Source organism: Temnothorax nylanderi, unplaced genomic scaffold (genome assembly GCF_030848795.1).
Source record: "Temnothorax nylanderi isolate EJ_2023f unplaced genomic scaffold, tnyl_v1.0 TNYL_tig0003_pilon, whole genome shotgun sequence".
Taxonomy (NCBI): domain Eukaryota; kingdom Metazoa; phylum Arthropoda; class Insecta; order Hymenoptera; family Formicidae; genus Temnothorax; species Temnothorax nylanderi.
The window spans coordinates 615,079-634,871 of record NW_027249065.1 but is presented as its reverse complement, the minus strand read 5'-3'; the positions used below and the strand labels follow the sequence as shown (position 1 = coordinate 634,871).

General features: G+C 39.5%; 4 protein-coding genes across 15 annotated transcripts; 3 read left to right on the top strand and 1 right to left on the bottom strand.

The window, feature by feature from the left end:
* The first annotated feature begins 244 nt into the window (after positions 1 to 244).
* Positions 245 to 3,260, top strand: Gmppa (GDP-mannose pyrophosphorylase A). 2 transcript variants are annotated; one of them, XM_071703036.1, is made up of 6 exons: positions 245 to 347; positions 417 to 1,108; positions 1,432 to 2,008; positions 2,083 to 2,362; positions 2,442 to 2,706; positions 2,785 to 3,260. In XM_071703036.1, the coding sequence occupies exons 2-6, from the start codon at positions 1,069 to 1,071 to the stop codon at positions 2,883 to 2,885; spliced, it is 1,263 nt and encodes a 420-aa protein (XP_071559137.1). In that variant the 5' UTR covers positions 245 to 347; positions 417 to 1,068; the 3' UTR covers positions 2,886 to 3,260. The 2 variants fall into 2 exon arrangements, with proteins under 2 accessions (XP_071559137.1, XP_071559142.1); XM_071703041.1 differs by having other exon boundaries at positions 259 to 1,108.
* A 157-nt stretch (positions 3,261 to 3,417) lies between these two features.
* LOC139770757 (uncharacterized) lies at positions 3,418 to 8,508 on the top strand. The gene is made up of 10 exons (XM_071702927.1): positions 3,418 to 4,297; positions 4,704 to 4,982; positions 5,062 to 5,265; positions 5,337 to 5,891; positions 5,968 to 6,143; positions 6,225 to 6,303; positions 6,371 to 6,694; positions 6,771 to 7,279; positions 7,355 to 7,584; positions 7,709 to 8,508. The coding sequence occupies exons 2-10, from the start codon at positions 4,776 to 4,778 to the stop codon at positions 7,960 to 7,962; spliced, it is 2,538 nt and encodes an 845-aa protein (XP_071559028.1). The 5' UTR covers positions 3,418 to 4,297; positions 4,704 to 4,775; the 3' UTR covers positions 7,963 to 8,508.
* Positions 8,442 to 14,335, bottom strand: LOC139770765 (cytochrome P450 6k1-like). Of its 11 annotated transcripts, none has more exons than XM_071702955.1 (7): positions 14,207 to 14,335; positions 11,052 to 11,116; positions 9,958 to 10,860; positions 9,626 to 9,850; positions 9,160 to 9,437; positions 8,892 to 9,072; positions 8,442 to 8,788 (listed from the first exon to the last, which is right to left on the bottom strand). In XM_071702955.1, exons 3-7 carry the CDS (start codon positions 10,595 to 10,597, stop codon positions 8,628 to 8,630), a joined length of 1,485 nt encoding a protein of 494 aa, XP_071559056.1. In that variant the 5' UTR covers positions 10,598 to 10,860; positions 11,052 to 11,116; positions 14,207 to 14,335; the 3' UTR covers positions 8,442 to 8,627. The 11 variants fall into 11 exon arrangements, with proteins under 11 accessions (XP_071559056.1, XP_071559098.1, XP_071559117.1 ...); XM_071702997.1 differs by having other exon boundaries at positions 9,958 to 10,806; XM_071703016.1 differs by having other exon boundaries at positions 9,958 to 10,728.
* On the top strand, positions 12,445 to 19,541 carry LOC139770752 (uncharacterized). The gene is made up of 9 exons (XM_071702914.1): positions 12,445 to 12,580; positions 13,171 to 14,897; positions 15,158 to 15,551; positions 16,224 to 16,384; positions 16,498 to 16,962; positions 17,135 to 17,432; positions 17,531 to 17,693; positions 17,924 to 18,183; positions 18,295 to 19,541. The coding sequence occupies exons 1-9, from the start codon at positions 12,481 to 12,483 to the stop codon at positions 18,378 to 18,380; spliced, it is 3,654 nt and encodes a 1,217-aa protein (XP_071559015.1). The 5' UTR covers positions 12,445 to 12,480; the 3' UTR covers positions 18,381 to 19,541.
* The last annotated feature ends 252 nt before the right edge of the window (positions 19,542 to 19,793 follow it).

Here is a 19,793-nt window from a genome sequence, read left to right as displayed (position 1 = left end):
AAGGAAAGGAACGAAAAGTAGGAAGAAAGTTGAGCTACGAGGGACAAACCTCCCCTCCGCTGGCTCCGCTCCGAGATCTCGTTCTCCCCCGAATGTCGCGACTCGCGACGAAGAAAATTCTCTAGATTAGTTTCCCTAGCGACATCGGCGACTCCGCTCGCTCGTCGCGCTGCTATTGGACGATATTCGTGTGTCAACAATATGGCGCGTCCATTATCCATTGTGATCCGCGCATCCGCGGGTGATCGATGGACTGCGATATCTGAATATCCGGAGTCCGAACACTCACAATTTGTGAATCCCTTCCGCGAAAAGAAACAGATTTCTAACTGGATTTCGCACAACAGGTGCAGCTCGAATCTCCCATTGTATCCACTGTCCAGTCGAGCTGTTTCTCACGTCGATTAGATTTTCAGGCGAAAAGGAAACGCGACAGAAAAATGCAACAACCGGAGCTAATAGGAGCGTACTTCGTGCGGGATCGCGTCAGCTGATTGCCATTTAATTCGAACGGACCGAAGTGGTGATAATCGAGGAAAACGAGACGTTCCTTTTACGCGTATGGCTCCAGAAATCTATCGAGATTAGGACGAGGGAGGAAATACGGAGTATAAGAGCGCACGATTTCAAGTGGCGGCCGGCACTCGATGTAGCCTTGCGACTTGCGACGTCACCGTTGGATGCCGTGTCTCGAATATCTCGATTACCTCGGCGAGCTCTCTTCTAGTATACGCCACTCGCCAGTATTATCTGTCTCGCGGTATTATCTGCCGATTATCTGTCAGCATTCGTCAAGCATGGCTTGACTGGCGTTCGAGGAGAGTCATTTTTCTAAAAGTGCGATATGCCCGCTCTGTCGCCGAGTCGATTCATCGAAACCTCTACGTTACACCGATATCGTCACTGATGACACGTCCACACGTCGGCACACGTGTATATACGCAACATGTCTGCGTGGTGCGATTAGCGTTAGTTTCCCTCGCTGTCTCGGAGAGCTTGGATGATCGTCGTCTCTTGCGAGAATATTTTGGAGCTATTCAGTAGAAGGGACATTTAACTTGTGCAATCATGTTGAAGGCTGTCATTTTAATTGGAGGACCTTTAAAGGGTTTGTGTTGATTACTTAATTGTGAAATAATTATTCTATAATTAGTAAACTTAATTATAAAATAATTGAGCTTGAGAATTGTAGAATCGTTGTTGATATGTTAAAACTATGCATAATTAAATGTATATAATTATGTACTTTTATTATTTGAAGATACAATTGATATTGATATTATAATTTTTTAACATTGCTGTTGGATTACGTCACATTTCAACTAATTTTATTATGCATATCTTTTGTCAAAACTTTAATATAGATTCATTGAAAGTATACTTTGTTTTCTTGTGTATTATATTAAGTTGTGTTTTTGTCTGTTCTTGCAGGGACTAGATTTAGACCTCTGTCCCTGGATATCCCAAAGCCGCTGTTTCCAGTGGCCGGATTACCCATGATACAGCATCACATCGAAGCCTGTACCAAAGTCCCTGGTCTTAACGAAGTGTTGATAATCGGGGCGTATCCCAAGAACGATCTGGCTCAGTTTGTGCAGGAGATGTCGAGTACCTACGGCATAATCATTCGATATCTACAAGAGTTCACGCCCCTTGGAACGGCGGGCGGCATGTACCATTTCCGCGATCAGATTCGTTCAGGCAGCCCGACGTGCTTCTTCGTTATGAACGGAGATGTCTGTGCCGATTTCCCTCTGCAAGAGATGGTGGAGTTCCACAGCAACAAGCAAGCCCTCCTCACAATCATGGCAACGGAGGCGACTCGACAACAATCATTGAACTACGGATGTATGGTTTTGGGGAAGGAGGGAGAGGTGGCGCATTACGTGGAGAAACCTTCGACATTCGTGTCGACTCTTATCAATTGCGGTATATATCTCGCATCTCTAGAAATTTTTCAAACAATGGGAGATGTCTTTCACGCCAACCAGCAGCAAGATCACATAATGTAAGTTTCTTGTGGACTCCCTTAGAACGCAATAAGAGAACATTCTTTCTTTCTTTCTTGTTATGGGATTACAGGCAGTTGTGCATAGGCAATGGTAGAGATCCGGCGCACATCGCATTTGAACAAGACATCCTGACGCGTTTAGCAGGATCTGGTCGGTTGTTTGCCCTACCTGTATTCAGATGGTGGTCGCAGGTGAAAACTGCGGGCTCCGCGATATATGCCAATCGGCATTACTTGGCCCTTTACAAGCAGAAGCAACCGAGCCGCCTTGCTTCTACGAGCAAAAATCACTGTCACATTATAGGAGATGTGTACGTTCATCCATCGGCTAGCGTACATCCGACTTCTGTGGTACGAACTGCGCGGATAAATTGTACCGCTATGGTTTTACAAGCTTGCTCTCTTGACATGAAATTTCTATTTCCTGTAGCTAGGTCCAAATGTTAGTATAGGCCCGTACACGATGATCGAGCCTGGCGTGAGAATCAGAGAGTCGATCGTGTTGGCTAATGCGCACATCCAGGCCCATTCCCTTATTTTACACAGCATCATAGGGACAGGCACCAACGTAGGCGAATGGGCCCGCGTCGAGGGGACTCCGTGCGATCCCAATCCTAACAAGCCATTTGCGAAAATGGACAACTTGCCGCTATTCCACGCCAACGGCAAGCTCAACCCTTCCATCACGATACTCGGTAAAGAAATGAAATATATCAAAATTGTTTTTACATATTAGCGGCACGCGCGTTGCAATTACATATATTACGTTTCAGGTACTAGCGTGAGCTTGGCTGCGGAAAAAATTCTACTGAACTCGATTGTTCTACCGCATAAGGAACTTACGAGAAACTACAAGAACGAAATTATTCTTTAATTGTCTAACTCTAACGACTACTACGAGGCTATTAATGGTTTAGATATATTAATGAAAGAGTCGCACAAACGATAAAACGCTAAGTATACAACATACTTTTGGTAGATTTTTATCTGTTGAATTGTGATGACAAATCTTTAATAATTTTGTAACATAAGATGTTAATATAAGATTTTTATATACATTGTATACATGTATGTGGCAACTATAAGTTATGTACATAGGGGCAATGGCAATGGCACAAAATTTTTACAATATACAAGCTTGTACATATCATATGTGTTTATATGTGAACGTTGTCAGATATATACAATATATATAAAAAAATGTTACTCCATATTTTCGTAAGCATATTAATAAATCTTTATCCGTGGATTTTGATTCTTATTAAAAATTACACGTGCGCATGCCGCGGGACGCCGTGCAGGATCGTGCGACGGAGCGAAGTCCCGAACTCGCATCGGCGCTCGTGGTTCGTGGTATCGAGGCGATCGGTACGCGGGAGGAAGAATAACCGGAAAAAATCTGACGGAGGAGCCGGGTATAGGCCGCCTAAGGTGAGGCTCGCTCTCGCGTTCCTCACCGGCGGCGCCAGGTGTTTGTAAAGCGGCTGCGATTATATGCGAGCGAGGAAAGGAGAAAGAGAAGAGGAGGAGAGCCGAGAAGAGTGAGCGAGCGAGCGGTGTGTACGCGTGAGACAGCCGCATTGAATTGCACTGAATCAACAGGTAGATCGGCGGATCGGTATGCGTGGGACGACGATCTCGTACGCGCGTTCTTTCGCCGTGGCGCCGGGATTCGCCGTGGTCCCCCGCGAAAGATGCAGCGCGCGAACGAGCGCGAGACGCTACGACGACGACGGCGACGAGTCTTAGGGAACGGCGGACGACGACCGGGATCGGCCGAGTAGTGGTAGCAGGGAGGAGGAGGAGGAGGAGGAGGGAGCGGCGCTCCAGGTGGAAACGCGCGTTCCTCTAAACGTGTGCTCCGCGGCGAATTCCGCGCATACCAACGCGGCTGATCCAGCTTCCCCGCGAGCGGCGGTGGTGGTGGCGGCGGTGGCGGCTGCGGCAGCGTCCGGATCGGGAGAGTGATTTTTGTGATCGCCGTTCTCGTCAATGACACGCGCGGAATGCGCTGAGCGAGCGCGCGATCCCACGCTGCGCTATACGCGCCGACATTGTTGCGCGTCCGCCTCGTTGCGCTGGCTTTTAAAAATCCGTCCGTGCGCGTCCCGACGTCGTAAAGTGCCGTGGGGTGCGTTTTGAATGCGGCGCAGGGCAAACGCGGATCTCGCGACGTCGCGAGAGCGACGTTCAGTTTGACCCCGGCGCATAACGGACAAATGAGTCCGCCTGTGACATCGAACGTCGTGACTTGTTTATAGCCGTCTTAGCACGAAATTCCTATTGGTAATTTCTATTGTATTTCTGACTGTAAAACAATGCACATTTTTCAGTTTTATATATTTATGAAGTTAATGAGAGATACATTAATTTTTAATTGTACGAGAAGTGTATTTTATGATTTAAATTGTACGAAGAGAGTAATTATAAGAGAAGAGTATTATATATACCTATAGTTCATAAAGTTTAAAGTAAGAAATAGTACGATGATAAAAGAACAATATAAAAAGAACAATATAAACCTTTTTATTCTTAATTTTTCTTCTATGACTGAAGCTAATATTTTTCTGTTTGAAAGAAATTAATTTTGTTCATAAAAAAAAATATATATATATATACACACATTACCTTCTCTTTTTATTTTATTTTTTAGTTATATGATTTATTAAGATATGTAATATTTTATTTACAGGAAGAGGAGAGTAGATTGGTAAAGTAAAATAAAAAATTGCTAAATATTCCAAATGGGCAATAAAAGCCCATTATGGCCCAGTGTCATCAACCACAACATCAGCACGAATTTTTGCCCCTGTGTGATGTACTATTTAACATTATTTCATTAGCATCCTATTTCTGCGATGTTGTCTTTGATTTTGCAATGGTATATGCCCTTGCCCATCAAGCAACAGCGTCACCCATATTGTTCCCATTAAGCATCACTTTTATAGCAACTTCTTTGTTAATTTCTCAGGTTTGTATCTGAAGGAATCTATATCTTTATGCTTGCTATTTTACCGTAATAATTATATATTATATAATTACTCTTATAGATCGTTAGTTTGCGATGGTACCTCTGGGGAGCTAGAGGTAAATTAACAAACAGCACACCAAACAACTGTCGTGTAAATCCAGTGAAGAGAATTGGCAACTGGACCGTAGGCTGTGTTCTATTATTCCACTCCACTCAAGTCGGTGTACTATGGAGATATTTCAAGTTATTTATCCCAGTCAATTTAACTTACGTGAAGCACGAGGTACGTAGTTTTGGAAAGATGAATATCTTCCTACCGTCTCTTTCGTTTCATTATGATATTCGTCGTCTCAGGTACGGGAGCTTTGTGTATTACGGCTGATACACGCATTCTGTGAAGCCGCTCCAATGCTACTTCTGCAGCTGTACGTCTTGTTCGGCGCTACCGATAGTGGTGAAATAGTAGCCGGCAAACTGAAGGAAAGCGAAGGCAAGGACGCCAGTAAATTAAAGGAGTTGACACTAGTATCGGCGGGACTCTCCTTATGGAGCGTATGCTGGGCGGTCGCGAGTTTCAGCAAGGGTGCTGCGCGTCTACGTAATCTGGAACGTTTAGTGCTAACATGGTTGGGGGTGCTGGCGCAGTTATTCTGGCGTTTGGGGACAGTGAGTGCTCGCGTCGGAGCATTGGTCGCGTACGCTTCGCTGTACGGTGGACAGTGGCTGTTGATCGTGATGGCCCTCCACTGGTTGTCCATGTTGACATGGTTACTGCTCACCCCGGACGGACTCTTCCACGGTGGCGAGCGTCTCCCTCTTTTTAGGAAGACTTTCCTCGCTTCTCTCCTCGCCTTTGTATATATATTCGCATATGTTAATCTACATGAGACGAATCATCGTCAAAAAATGGTTAGTAGCGGGAAGACACCAATTTTTACATCTGAAAGACAGTCTATATGTTAATCTCATGTTCCTCTTCTCTCAGGTGATATTTTACACTGTAATGTTCTTGGAGAACAGTCTACTCATCGGCGTGTGGATAGCTGGTGTTAATCGTGCCGATCTTTTGCCTCACCAGCATCATCTACATCCAGTTACTTTAGTACTTATTTTACTAGCTTTATTTTTCGGTGGTATGTTTTTCATGGGTCTTTACTATAGGTAAGTACGATATTTTATTTAATTTTATTTTATTAATATTGGTGGTTGTATTACATTGTACATTTTTCTTTTTTTTTACAGATTTTTTCATGTGAGAAGATTGAGGTACGAGGCTGGTGGAAGAATGACTGGTTCGAATCTCACCACGCTATCCAATCAGGTATAATACGAGACGAGACGGATTTCTCTTCTCGGAAGCATCGTTATGCAACTTTTTGAACTTTCAGGACAATGCGGAAGAGAAGCAAATAGATTATAATGAAGGGAAGAAGATTAACATTAACATTGGCATGAGGAAAGTTAAATTAAGTAATGGCGGTATACCGGGCGTGTTTAATTGCCGTTTCGCGAATCCGACGGTTGTAAATCCGAATCGCAAGAAGAAAAAGCCGACCAGCTTCGTACCACCACCGCCGCCGCAATCGCAAACGGGCACAGTGATAAATTCCGTAGCAGCGATAGGCGATTCAAAACAATGGCTCAACATGGGCAATGGATCGCGGCAATTGATTCCATTTTGGAAAAAGCCCATATCCTCTAATATAGTACAGGTATATTTGTCAAAAATCTATTTGTTGATCATTGCGATATGACTGCTGTCACAATGTAATTAATCTCTTAATACAGAACGATGGTTCCAACGAGCGCAAAGATGAGACTGATATGGCGATCGGTGGCTCGTTGAACGTTACGTTAATACGCGAGAAACTGAAGGAGAAAAAGCAACAGCAACTGCGCGAATTGCGAGCGATACAGGAGGAGATTAAGGAGGGTAAGTTGTTCCCACCGCCCTCCGCTTCCACATCATCATTTTCGTCCTCCCCTTCCGCGTCTAATCAGCAACCACCACCGAACACGAAATTGCATACCTCCCCGAGTTCGCCTTTATTCACATCTCCGCCGTCGTTCTCCGAGCAGAATGGTGGTAGTGCGTTATCGTCCTGGCCACCCGTGAAAATGCATTGCCTCTTACCCCCGCCACCTTCCTCCCCATATTATCCCAACTCGCATCCCTCGAATCCGTGGAGAGCGGCGCCTCAACGAGAACGAGCGGACACGCCGGAGATATTACTAGCACCGCGATGCCTTCCGCATCATTATCCTCATTGGTCACCGCCTGGACATCTCAGTCACAGGTAATAAAAGCTCGATCGAACGTCCTAACAATCGAATTCAAATGAGTCAATTGATTCAAAATTCCATTTCGTCAGATTACACGCGAATCAGAATGGTGTCGAAGAAAGTTCCAAAGGCAAGGGCGACGGAGAAGCGGAAGTCAGCGACATGGAGGGTAGCCAAGTCTCGTTACCTAGGAGTTACACGCTGCCCCGCGAGTTTAAGTATAATCCTAACAGCGCTGTGAGAGAACGAGAGCGCCGCGCGGGAAATAATAAAATATCTTCCTCACGTTTTTACTTGCCGTCCACTAATAGTTCCGATGGTGAGTGTGCTTCTTGTCTATTTGTCTTAATCATCTATATTACACAACAGAAGTTTTATAAGATAACTCAACTTAATCAATTATGGACTACACTTTTATTAATGCTAACAGTAATTTTTTTCAGGCGATGTAGATAGTGCTGATAACGAGGACGAAACAGACTCGGAGGCGCAAATGCAAACAAAGGCCCATCACGGTCATAATTATGATGAAATTTTGCAGAGGCGTCACATATACGAAAATAATGAGGAGAATGACGCCCCTGGGCCTAATGTAGAGTGCGGCGCGTCTAACAATTGCTATTTAAACAATTCCCATGGTGTCCTGCGACCGAGTCAATTACTCAGAACACGAGTGAAACACGAAACAAAACTTTAAGTTATGCTATATAACTCGTAATAGCAAATCTTGTCATGCATGAGACATGCGTACAGTGTTCAAAAATATCTTTTAGAATCTCTCCTTTTAAATGCATGTTAACAGTATAAAACTGTTGACCTCGCAAAACGGTATATTTAATGGTATAGTACATAATACATGCACATCACAAAGATATTTTTCTTGTGAAAGTGTATTAGCATGCAATATAATCTAATATAATCTAATTTAATTTAATTTAATTTTTTCGTGGTGTTTTGCATAAAATTTTGTACGGATCACGACCAATCGAGTATATATTTAAGTACATCTTAGGAAAGCACAAATAATGGACAAATATAAATACATGATCTATTGTTAAAATTCATGTACGACGGATATTTTATATAATGCATAGTTACCTGAATATAGAAATCGTACATCCTTCGTTCGTACTTATAAAATACATGTATGTAACGATAAATTAATTTTAACGAATGTAAGGTATTATACTATTTAAAGAGATATATTCTGTTATATATTTGTAAATATACAATCTTGCGGTAACTTGCTGTGCTCTTCTTTATATATCTTTTCTGTGTTATTTTTAAAAACATTTATTGAAAAGTTAAATATCGGATAATACCAAGTAACATTTGCTTTTAACGTTAGTTTTAAGTAAGGATCTAATTACGTTTTTTGAATTGCACATACAGACCATCAGCTGCATACGTGAATACGTGAATAGCGTTGTTGTCATGTTTTTCATTCGTTTCGTAAGACATAGTATAATTTGAAAGGATAGTAATTAACGCTACTTTTAGAATTAATAGGGCTAATCTCAGTCCTAAAATTCAACACAAATTGCCATATAATTTGCAATAATATATACATATAAAAAAGAAAAAAAAATAACATTTTTCGGATTATATAAATATTGTATAACTCACCGATACATGATCGTGGTCCTATACCAAATGCCAAGGATTCGTAAAATTTTTTGTTTTCTGTCTCTGTTCTCAATGGAATAAAGTTTTGCGGATTGGAAAAGTATTTAGGATCTTGATTCGTCGCATTTACAGAGACATACACCGGAATATCTTTCTCAATTGTCAATCCAGTGCGGGGCAACTAAAAATGATATACATATATAATAGTCAAGGAAGCCAAGGAAACATGCGGAGGAACCTGTTCAGTTACTAGTGATGTGTTGCTCACCTCATAATCCCTTGTGGTTATCCTATCAGTGACGGGTAGAGGAGGATGTAGTCTCAACGATTCAGCTATAACGCAGTCCAAGAAAGATAGTTCATTGATCAGATCCATGGTCAAATCTTTTCCTGACAGGTGTGTCTGTATCTCGTTGTATAAAGTGTCTTGGTGCTCCGGATGACGTGCAAGATCATATAGGACAAAGGCGAGCGCGGTGGCGGATGCTTCAAATCCGGCGATGTAAAAACTGGAGGGATGCGCCAGTAAATTGTCGCCTTCAAACTCTACGACATTAATGATTAAATGAATAATATTAACAAGTCTCCACATAATCCTCTTAATAATGCATAAGTCAATGCAGCAGAAATATATTGAAGTTTTATGATATTAATAGCAGAGTACTATATATTACGTATAAATTATGCGATTGTTATTGTTGAAATTTTAGAAATCATGCAAGTGTGATCTTTACTGTAAATGGGATTCTGTTCTCCATTTTTGAGCGCCAACATGGAATCTATCATGTCTCCTCTCGTAAACGCTAGCTGTTCTCTAGTGTTCATGGATTGCCAGAAAACTTTGCGAAAATAATTCGCGGGCGTTTTGATGAACGGCGCGATTAAAAAATCCCACTCGGGAATGAAGAAGAGAATAATGAATGCAATGCCGCGCATCAAACCTCTGAAGATGTTCATACCTGCAAATGCGTAATTATATATCTGATAAACGACAGTATATTCTCCTATTTTAAACATCTATGATTATACACAATTAATGCCGGATAAAATCAGCGCAAAGTCCCACCGTTTTTCAAAAAGGCAGTCTCCTTTTCGTCGAATGAATTTATGCTGATGCCGAACGCCAGGGAAGCCAGAACGTCAGTGCTATAACGGCCACTGATGTCCTTCACCTCCCACGTACTCCGTTCAGCCTCGTCCGTCGGCAATTTCTCGATGAAACTTAACATGAATTTACCGCACTCCATCATTAGCGGTATCATGTTCCTCAGTTTCTGCCCGGTCAAGACTGGGGTTAGCTTGTTCTTCACGTATTTATATCTGGGCTGCTTCATAGACAAGATACTGTCCAGGCCCACCGAGTCCCTCTCGATGCCTGAACCAAATCGCCGATTCGGGAAGACGTCGAAGTCCTTGATCATTACTTGTTTGATCAGGTCATGATCCCGCAGGAGCAGCATAGGCTTGTGGAAGATATAAAAGCCGATATAGGGATCGTCCGGGTCGGCGCTGTTGTAGATTTCGCGCATTATCTCACCCGGTGGCTTCTTCAGGGTGATGCAGTCCTTGAAATTGCCGAAAAGCAGATGCGTCGGGGGGCTTTTCACTCCGCGTCTACTCCAGTAGGACAGCCTGTACTTGGCGTACAGGTAAAAGAGGCTGATGGATATTATCAACGCGGTCGTACAGCAAATCAAGCAATCCATCCTCGATGGAATCTTGGTAGTATTTGTCGTTGACTTATATGCTTCGTCCAACTGTCTCTCACTTTGTAACTCAGGGCTTTATATTATGTAAACACGTGTTCCGAGAAGACGACTACAATTTGTCCTTGTCACTTAAATAATTTGAGCAAGTAAATTTGAGTTCGTTGATTAAATTTTAACAGAGCAGGAAACGCTGCACTTCCTCACAGCTGTTAATGAAATAAGCTGCTCAATTGGTTTGATTTACTGATTCGAGTTTATCTCTAAAAGCATGTAGTAACGTGATAAAGATATTGATGATATTTCATGTATAAATTTGTTTTTCTCACAAACGTTATATAATGTAACATACTTATATCTCATATCAAAGATCCGATAAGATATTTATTTCCTATAACGAGATGTTTTGATTTATGAAACTTTTAATTAAGACATATTATATATATATACGTACAGTACGAGGAGTTCCAAGAAATGTAATTCCGAATATTCTCAGGATTTTAAGCCCGGGATTTTAATCTGCAAAAAATGGAAGCTTTTATTAAAAATCTACGAAGCATTGAGATGTAATTAGGGACAAGGTAAAATAATTAAGACACAATTTCAAGTATTTCAATTCCACAAACTCAGAACTTTGATGGCAGCTTTCCAGCAAGCGACACAAGCAGTTGACACAAGTATCGTTTTATCTTTGTTACTCATCGTTGCCAAAAAAGAAAGATAGAACGATGTTTGTGTCGACTTGTGTCGCTTGCTGGAAAGCTTCCTTTGTTATTTCTTCTTTTTTCGTTTAATTATACATATATATATATAGAGCTATAGCAGAGAGAAAGATGAGAATGGTCATGCCCGCGTTTTGGCTGTACCCGAATCCTGTCGGTATGTGCACGTTTTTCATCTTTCTCTCTGGCTATAGGGACGATTATATGCAGTATAACAGATTACAAGATAAAATGTATTTTATTAATTATAGAATAGAGATAAATTTTTGTCATTAATAAAGTTTTTTATATGCGTAAATATTTAATCAATTAATATCCATTATAGTGAAAAAAATTCTCATTTTTTCTTATAAATTTTATCATATTTTAGATTTATAAAAAATTATGAAAAAATGTCTAAGTTGTCAATATATCAAGAATATATTTCAGTATTTGTTATAAATTTTCGGATTTTCTCATTTTTATTCAGATTTCTATAAAGATGTGTTGACGAAAACAATCTGAAATATTTCATCATATTATTTTGTTTGATTGTGAGTTTTTCTGAATAATGTTCTAATTCGGATAAAAAAGACTGAAAAAATTTTAAAATTTTCATAGAAATTCTGATTAATATAATAATGTGAAAAATTCTGAAATATCTTTTTTCATCAGAGTTATCATGTTTTCATGTTATCAAGTAATTCACATCCTGTTTCTTCCCCTTCTTTTCTACTTTTTTATAATTATTTGTTGCAATATGATGACATATGAATGCAAGTGTAGAAGTGCAATTGCAAGGTGTAGAACGAGATGCTTGTATGTATGTACATACATATGTATCTATGTATGTACATACGGTGGCACCCTCGTACATACCCACGGACCACCACGGACTACGGTACTAACCGAGCACCGAACCGCGGTGCAGCACCATAACCTCCAGGCGGACCTCGGAAGCGGAATCGCCGCATTGATCTCTCTTCGATTTCGGCGACCGGCAAACAAAAATTTCATCGTGCGAGAGTAACGTGAATAGCGCCCCGTCGAGCATGCCGCACGTCGTATCGTTATCGTCGAGCAATACGATGTGTTAATTGCGACGTACAATCGCACCGCGAGGGTGACAACGTACGCGAAGAATGGCCTCCCCGAAGCGCGGAGTGCGATGAATCAGTTATTATGTTGCCCTCGACCGGCTACTTCAAAACGATAAATTGCCCGTTTTATGACGGCGGCTCGTGCGACCGGCCCTATTGTCACTTCAAACACGCCAAGCGAGGTAAGAGCGTGCGACCTTATGATCTCCCTCGGGGAACGCAATCCCGGGGTCGTTTGACCCCGGGTAGTTTTATGCGCGACAGAATCTCCGTCGACTCCGCCTCGATCGAGTGAATTTTAAGGAAGGCCCTGCGTGTTGACCGTGTTATTCTTATGCTTCTTGCACGCTGTCGAGTTGTAATCATTTAGGTGAAATCTTGACTTTGTAATAGATTCTTTGTTCGGTTCCTTTGTCCGCTGTATCAAGGAAGACAAAGAACTTTGAAAAATCTAATGAATGATACATTTTCCCTCTGCTACAGACTGTTACGAAATAATTCAATTCTTAATCCCAGAATAGTTTAATCTTTAATATGATTTATTGTATGGTTATTTATTAACTGTTTTATACATTCAATTTTTGAAGATTAAATTGATAATTTAATCTTAGAAGCTTGGAAAGAAAATTTAGGATAATTTGTTAGATATGCAAAGAGTTTGTGAAAGATTTAAATATTTTGAGAGATTACTGACAAGCTAGTTTATTAAATAACAGTGAATTGTGTACGGATAAAAGATACGTGACATATATATATATTTTTTTTAATACAGAAGATGCAGGCAGTGCAGCAGGAGTGGCCGGCGTGGTGGAGGAGCAGACGGCGGGACAAATACAGGAGGACAAATCTACCAGTGTTGTGGCCTCAGCCCCTGACATGTTACAACACCTAGTGACGGAAGCGGTGAAAAAAGTGCTCGCGAATCAGGAAGTCACCGATACTGAGAAGGTTTCACAGAACATCGTATCTCAAGTGGTAGAGGGGCTCAAGCCGACCTTATCCTCTGGTTCCGCTGCGGCTATACGCAATGCTACACCGAATATAGGAAAGCATGTTGCGATTCCCACAACCATCACAAAACCGGTTGCTTGTGTTTACAACCCGACACCGATAGCAGAATTGAAGAAACGGCATATACCTGTGGTCTCGTATATGCCGACCAGGGAGAGTAGAGTGGCTGTGAAACGTAAATTTTCACCGGACAGTGCTAAACCGTGGTCGAGCATCGTTCAGGAGTCGAGCAGTTCTCAAATTACGTCCGAAGTTACGTATAAACCTACCGCAATAGTGAATACAACCGTTCAGGATGAACAAAGTTATGTACCAACAGTTAAATTGGATACTTTCTCGTCAATATCGTACGATGACAGTAACTCGAACGATTATCAGTCTAAATTTAAGGAGGGATATTATCCGAAATCTAAGAGGAGAAGGGAGGAATACGTCCCTAAAAAGATCAAAGCACCGTTAAAAACGGTTCAGCAATTAAATGACGCCACTGTGAGTCAATATGAGTCTGAATTTGATATGATAGATGAGATCATTACTTCGAATCACGCCACTTCTGTAGCGTTAGGACGAGCAAAAGCGTCGGCCAGCGAGGATTCTCAAGATTATTCTCTGGATATTGAACCTAGGTTCTCCGATGACGAACCTATAGAAGATATATCTACGGACGAACATAACGTAAGTGTAAAAGAGTCAGAACAAACGGAGGATGTTAACGAGAAGGAAAAAGAGAACTTGCAACACGCAGGAGTTGATACTGCAGATAAACAAACGAGCAATAAAGATAATAAAATACATACCAATCATTACGATGCTAAAACGGGTGATATAAAAAGTAGCGATAGATCTAAACAGCATAAAGCAAGTGACTCGAAAAAATTATTGGAGAGAAGAGAGGACTCTGTAAGGCAGGATACTGATAAAGTGAAAGAGAAACACAATGATTATAATAAAAGTAAGGAAAGAGACAAGAGAGATCGTCATAGTTCTGATAAGAAGGACAAAGAAAGATCTAGGCACAAGTCAGATTCTAAAGATAAGCACCGTTCCTCCTCTAGCAGAGACAAAGATAAGAGAAGAAGCAGCCGCGATAGTAAGGACTCTTCACGTGGAAGTAGAGAGCGCTCGAATTCGCTTAAACATGGACATACTTCTCCGAAGAAAGATCGAAATGACCATCACAAATCATCCAGCCAGCGCGACAAGCATAAATCAAGTTCGAATTTAACCAGTTCCAAATCAAATAAACACACGTCAAGCAAAAGTGATAGGAAGCGTCGTTCGGAATCAAGTCGAAGATCCAGTGACTCTTCCAGAAAATCTAGCAAACACAAAGAAAGCAGTAGTGAAAGGAATTCATCTAATAGATCTGACAGTCCTGTAGATAGTATTCACTCTTTCATTGATGACCACAATGAGATGACAGATGAGATTTTGGAATTATCAGATTCTGATCATGATGTACAAGAAGAGTGCCTAAGAATTTTTCAGGTGAATAATCTTTATATATTTATAATGTGATCGTAAATAATTTTCTTGAGAAGTCTATTTAATGTTTAATTTATATTTATCTTTTGTCACTATATGTGCCATTTTATTTTTGCACTTTGATTAAAATATGAATCTCGATTAAAGATACTTAAAATTTCCCTGATTTATCTAATAAGAAATTAAAATTTATTAATAAAATAACAATTTTTAATACTTATTTAACGTACGGTCAGTTTATGTTGCATATATATGTTTGTTAGGAATATCAAGCCTCGGACTATCCGAAATTAGTATCAGTTAAAAAATCTCTGAGAGAAGAAACTGAGAACGTAGAAGAAGTCGGTAAGAAAAGAGTTGCGCATCCTTCGGCAGCCACAAGTGTCACTAGACAACTAGGTCCTAGTCAGCCACCAAAAAAACTTATAACTCCGCAACAGAAAATGTACGAGCGATGGCGTTTGATGAAACAAGCAGCGGCTGAAATGGCCGCGGAAAAGGCAACAGAAAAGGCGGCAGCTGAAATGAAGACTCAAGTTACGTCTAAGTCAGCAGATCAGTATTCGAGTAATGTCACACAACGTGTATCCGTTCACAAAGAACATGTTGAATCTGCCTCATCGATAAGTAATAGTGACGTGCTGCTGAATACAAATGGCAAGTTGAATACATGAGAATTGATATTATTTTGGTCAAGTATTTTAATTTGACCAGATTTGGACCAGATTTTGTGATTCTTAATTCGTTGTTCATATAGTATAGCTCTATAATTGAAATAAGGTGTGTTCCCGGCTTATGATTTCATAATTCTCACTCACAACTCTTTCGATCCTCTAATCAACTTTATAAAACCGAAACATACATGGGGAGAGGGATCGAATTCGGAACCTGATTACGAGTCGATCGCTCTTATACGAAACCATGTTTAATTATATATATACTTACCAATATAATAGACTGATCCGTGCCTTTTTATCGAAGAAATGTTTTGCCTGACAGTTCTTCTAAAAATCCTGGGACCAGAATGTTTTAATGTTAACGGTCTAGTCGAATTCAATGATCTTGATATAATGATTATAAACAGGAGCTGCTACTCCAATTGAAGGTCAAAAATCAAAATCATAGCAGGCAAAAGTGTAATTTTTCATAAATATTAAGTGTTTGTGTCTAACGGCTTGACACCGAGTAACTTTGACTATATTTAGGATCACTACGAATGAAGAATGACGAATTCGACAAATATGTCCATCCGTACAATTTGCTAATATCATAACGAATCGCGAATCACGAATAATAAGTCGTTTAATGCTAATTTAACATGTATTATAGGTCGCATTCGAATCGCTCATGTTCCGTACGCAAAATCCCTTGCGATGGAAAAGAAAAAGGTCATAGTAACAGCGGGGAAGAGCGGGGATGCTAAGGGGGTAGATAACAAAACAATAGCGCAAACCACGAAGGGTGTACGCGTTGCTCATATACCGCAAGTGGTAAGTTATAATTACACGTTATAATTACACATTAAATATTCCACGGTGTAGTCGCATCCTGTTCATATCGAACTTGGATAGATTAGGTATTCAATAGAATTCTATTTACGCAGGTACCTCAGCTCGTGCGTCCAGAACCATTGCAAGTCACTACCCAAAAGTTTCCCTTAAACGTTCGTCAGTATTATATTAATGTAATGCACGATATATGCGTGCAAATTTATACGAATAACGACGACGCAGCGCAACGAGCCGTCAAAGAAGAACTCGCGTGTCACGAGAGATGCAAGGCGCTCGCGGTATACAAGAATTCATGCATGTTAGCGGCTCACAGATTAAGGAAGGAAGTAGATCAAAGCAACTTGAATGAGAAGTTTGTTGGTTTGAGCTGCGGTATGGTGTCCCATGAAGCTGTTCTTGCTGGCAAGTCAAAAGGTTCTTGGAGTGTAGTTAAAAGCAAGAAGAATGTGACAGATTTTAAAGGACCAGCGCTCTACAACATGCTCAAGAAATGGATCATGTCGGAGCAGGAGCTTAGGGATAACGGATTTCCATGTAAACATCCAGATGGTACAAAGGTAAGGAAACAATATAGATAGTAAAACACATAAATGAAAAAATTAGAATTTGTTTAGATTATTAGAAATGAAATAAGATGAGATAGATAATAAATATAAAATTGTTGACTTCTCCTTCGATCGAAATAACGCAGCATTTTATCTTCAACAAAATACGTCTTATACCTTGCAGGGACATGCGAAGGTGTATGTAACAAATTCGCGGAACCAAACCATTTTGTCAAAAGTGCCTAATGAAAGAATGTGCAGCCGATGTGGTCAAGCATATATGATAAATAAACAGGGCCTTGCTGTGCTGCAACAAAATTGTATATATCATTGGGGCAGGAAGTTTACAGTTAGAGGAGAAGGCAAGTACAGTTGTTGCCAGCAATACGGCTCTGCTACTGGTTGCTGCGATGCAAAAACGCATGTATGGGACTACACGGACTATGAAAATCTTCGTGGTTACGTTAAAACTTTATCAAAAGGTATTTTCAGGTTTTTACCTAGCTTCCACGTACTCAAATCTTACTTTTTTCCCATGTATTCAAATGTATCATAATAATTTTTTTTTCTATGTGCAAAGATGGTCCTATCGACGAGCAAGGTGTTTACGCACTTGACTGTGAAATGTGCTATACTACACAAGGTTTGGAACTAACCAGAGTGACGATTATTGACGAAGATTGTAAGGTGATATACGAAACGTTAGTCAAGCCGCAGAACCCAATAATTGATTACAACACAAGGTAAATTATGATAAGAAATCTAAAACTGATTAGATGTGTAGTTGAATGTTATTTAGGCTGCGTTCCACTTAACGCTCGAGCGTCGTTCTATCTTTGTTACTTACAGAAAGTTGAACAAGGACAGAGCACGCTCTTTGCGTTAAGAGCGTGGTTCTGGAACGCAACCTTAGAATATAAGCTGACAAAATATTGATTTATGTATACGATAGTAATTTTCTATGATACGATAGGTTTTCAGGGATCACAGAAGAAGATATGAAGGATGTGACAACGAGTATTTTAGATGTACAAGCTACGCTCCTCACAATGTTCTCAGATAAGACAATCTTAGTGGGTCACAGTCTTGAAAGTGATTTTAAAGCTTTAAGGCTGCTCCACGATACGGTCGTGGATACCAGCGTCATGTTTCCGCATAAGAATGGATATCCGCAAAAAAGGGCGTTGAAAAATCTCTGTTCCGAATATCTCAGAAAGATCATACAAAATGATGGTAAGTTAAATTTTTCACATAAGAAAGACAGAAGAATATATATATATATATATATATATATATATATAAAATTTAATAATAATTAAAAAAACGTAATAATTTGTATTCTAGTTAGTGGTCATGACAGTAAAGAAGATGCCGTCTCTTGTATGGAGTTAATTCGCTGGAAAGTCAAGGAAGAAGCAAAATTACAATAAAATTGCTCGCAGTTTGTTAGGAATAAATATTATCACGATTGTTGTATGCTAATTACAACATGTTTTTCGCTTTCGCGATACTATTGACAAGGTACTGTTAAAGGCGGCCAGCCCTGAGTAAATCGACTAGTTTTGTGATTGAGTGGTCCAGGAATAATTAGAGAACATTAATATTATTTGTCCGTCCGATATAAATATTTGAACGATTAGCCTATGCAGTATTTAATTCATGATTTATTATTTTTCATAGATAAACATATATATTTATCATAATAATAATATCATAATAACTGCATTTATTTCATGGTTGCAATTAGGTCTTTTTCTTGTTTGGATGATCGAAATTTTATGGCAAAGACTTAAGTAAAACTTACATGTTATTGCATCGTAAATATGCGCACATATGTATATATTATATATATCTAGAAATTTATATATATCTAGATAAGTTATGAACTAATAAAATGAGAAATAATAAATTATTAATATATTATAAGCTAATTGTTCAAATTTTAAGTTACTAAAACCTCACAAGTTGGCCTTTAATAATACCTTGTCAGTAGACACGCGCTGGCCAGTAATGTTGCGCATACTTTACTGCCTGCATACTGCGCATATTTTATATATTGTATTATATTTTGTGTAAAAATATGTAATATACACTCATTGTGCCCTCGACTTAGGATTTCCTTTCAAACTAAATTTTAGTATCTAGCTAATAGAATCATATTCGCGACATCAATTCTCGTCAAAATTAGAACGTAAAAATCATACGATAATGGGTGCGTTCCACTTGAGCGCTCGCAACGCTCTTAGAATCATTTTATCCTTGTTTGCCAAATGTTAAACAAGAATAATGCTCACGAGCGTTGTGAGTGCCAAGTAGAACGCATCCTATAGAGTCAGTGCGGAGAATTTAATCAATTTCGACATGCATCACGACATTTTGATTAATATTTTTGTACTCTCCCTTATATTATTACTTATTTATATTTTGTAGCATTAAAACGAGATACATATTGCTTCTATTTATTTACCGATCCAACCTTACACCGTAGATCCATTTGAAGGATCAACAATAAATTAAAAGCTTATTAATGATATTGTACGTTTATATATAAATCTAATAATAGATAAATATATTTATTTTTTATACTGTAATTGAGTTTATGCATTACTGAACAATACATTTATCCCTTAATTGAAGTATTGAAAATAAGAATTACACACTCACACATACACATTAATATATATGTAAGTAATATATGTGTATGTGTATACATGTACATATATGTATACATATGTATATATATCTAATTATTAGATATTTTAAAGAATTATTTAAAATAGAAAGTATAATTGTAACATATATATGTATATATTTATTCCAATTATAATTACGTTTCAAATAAT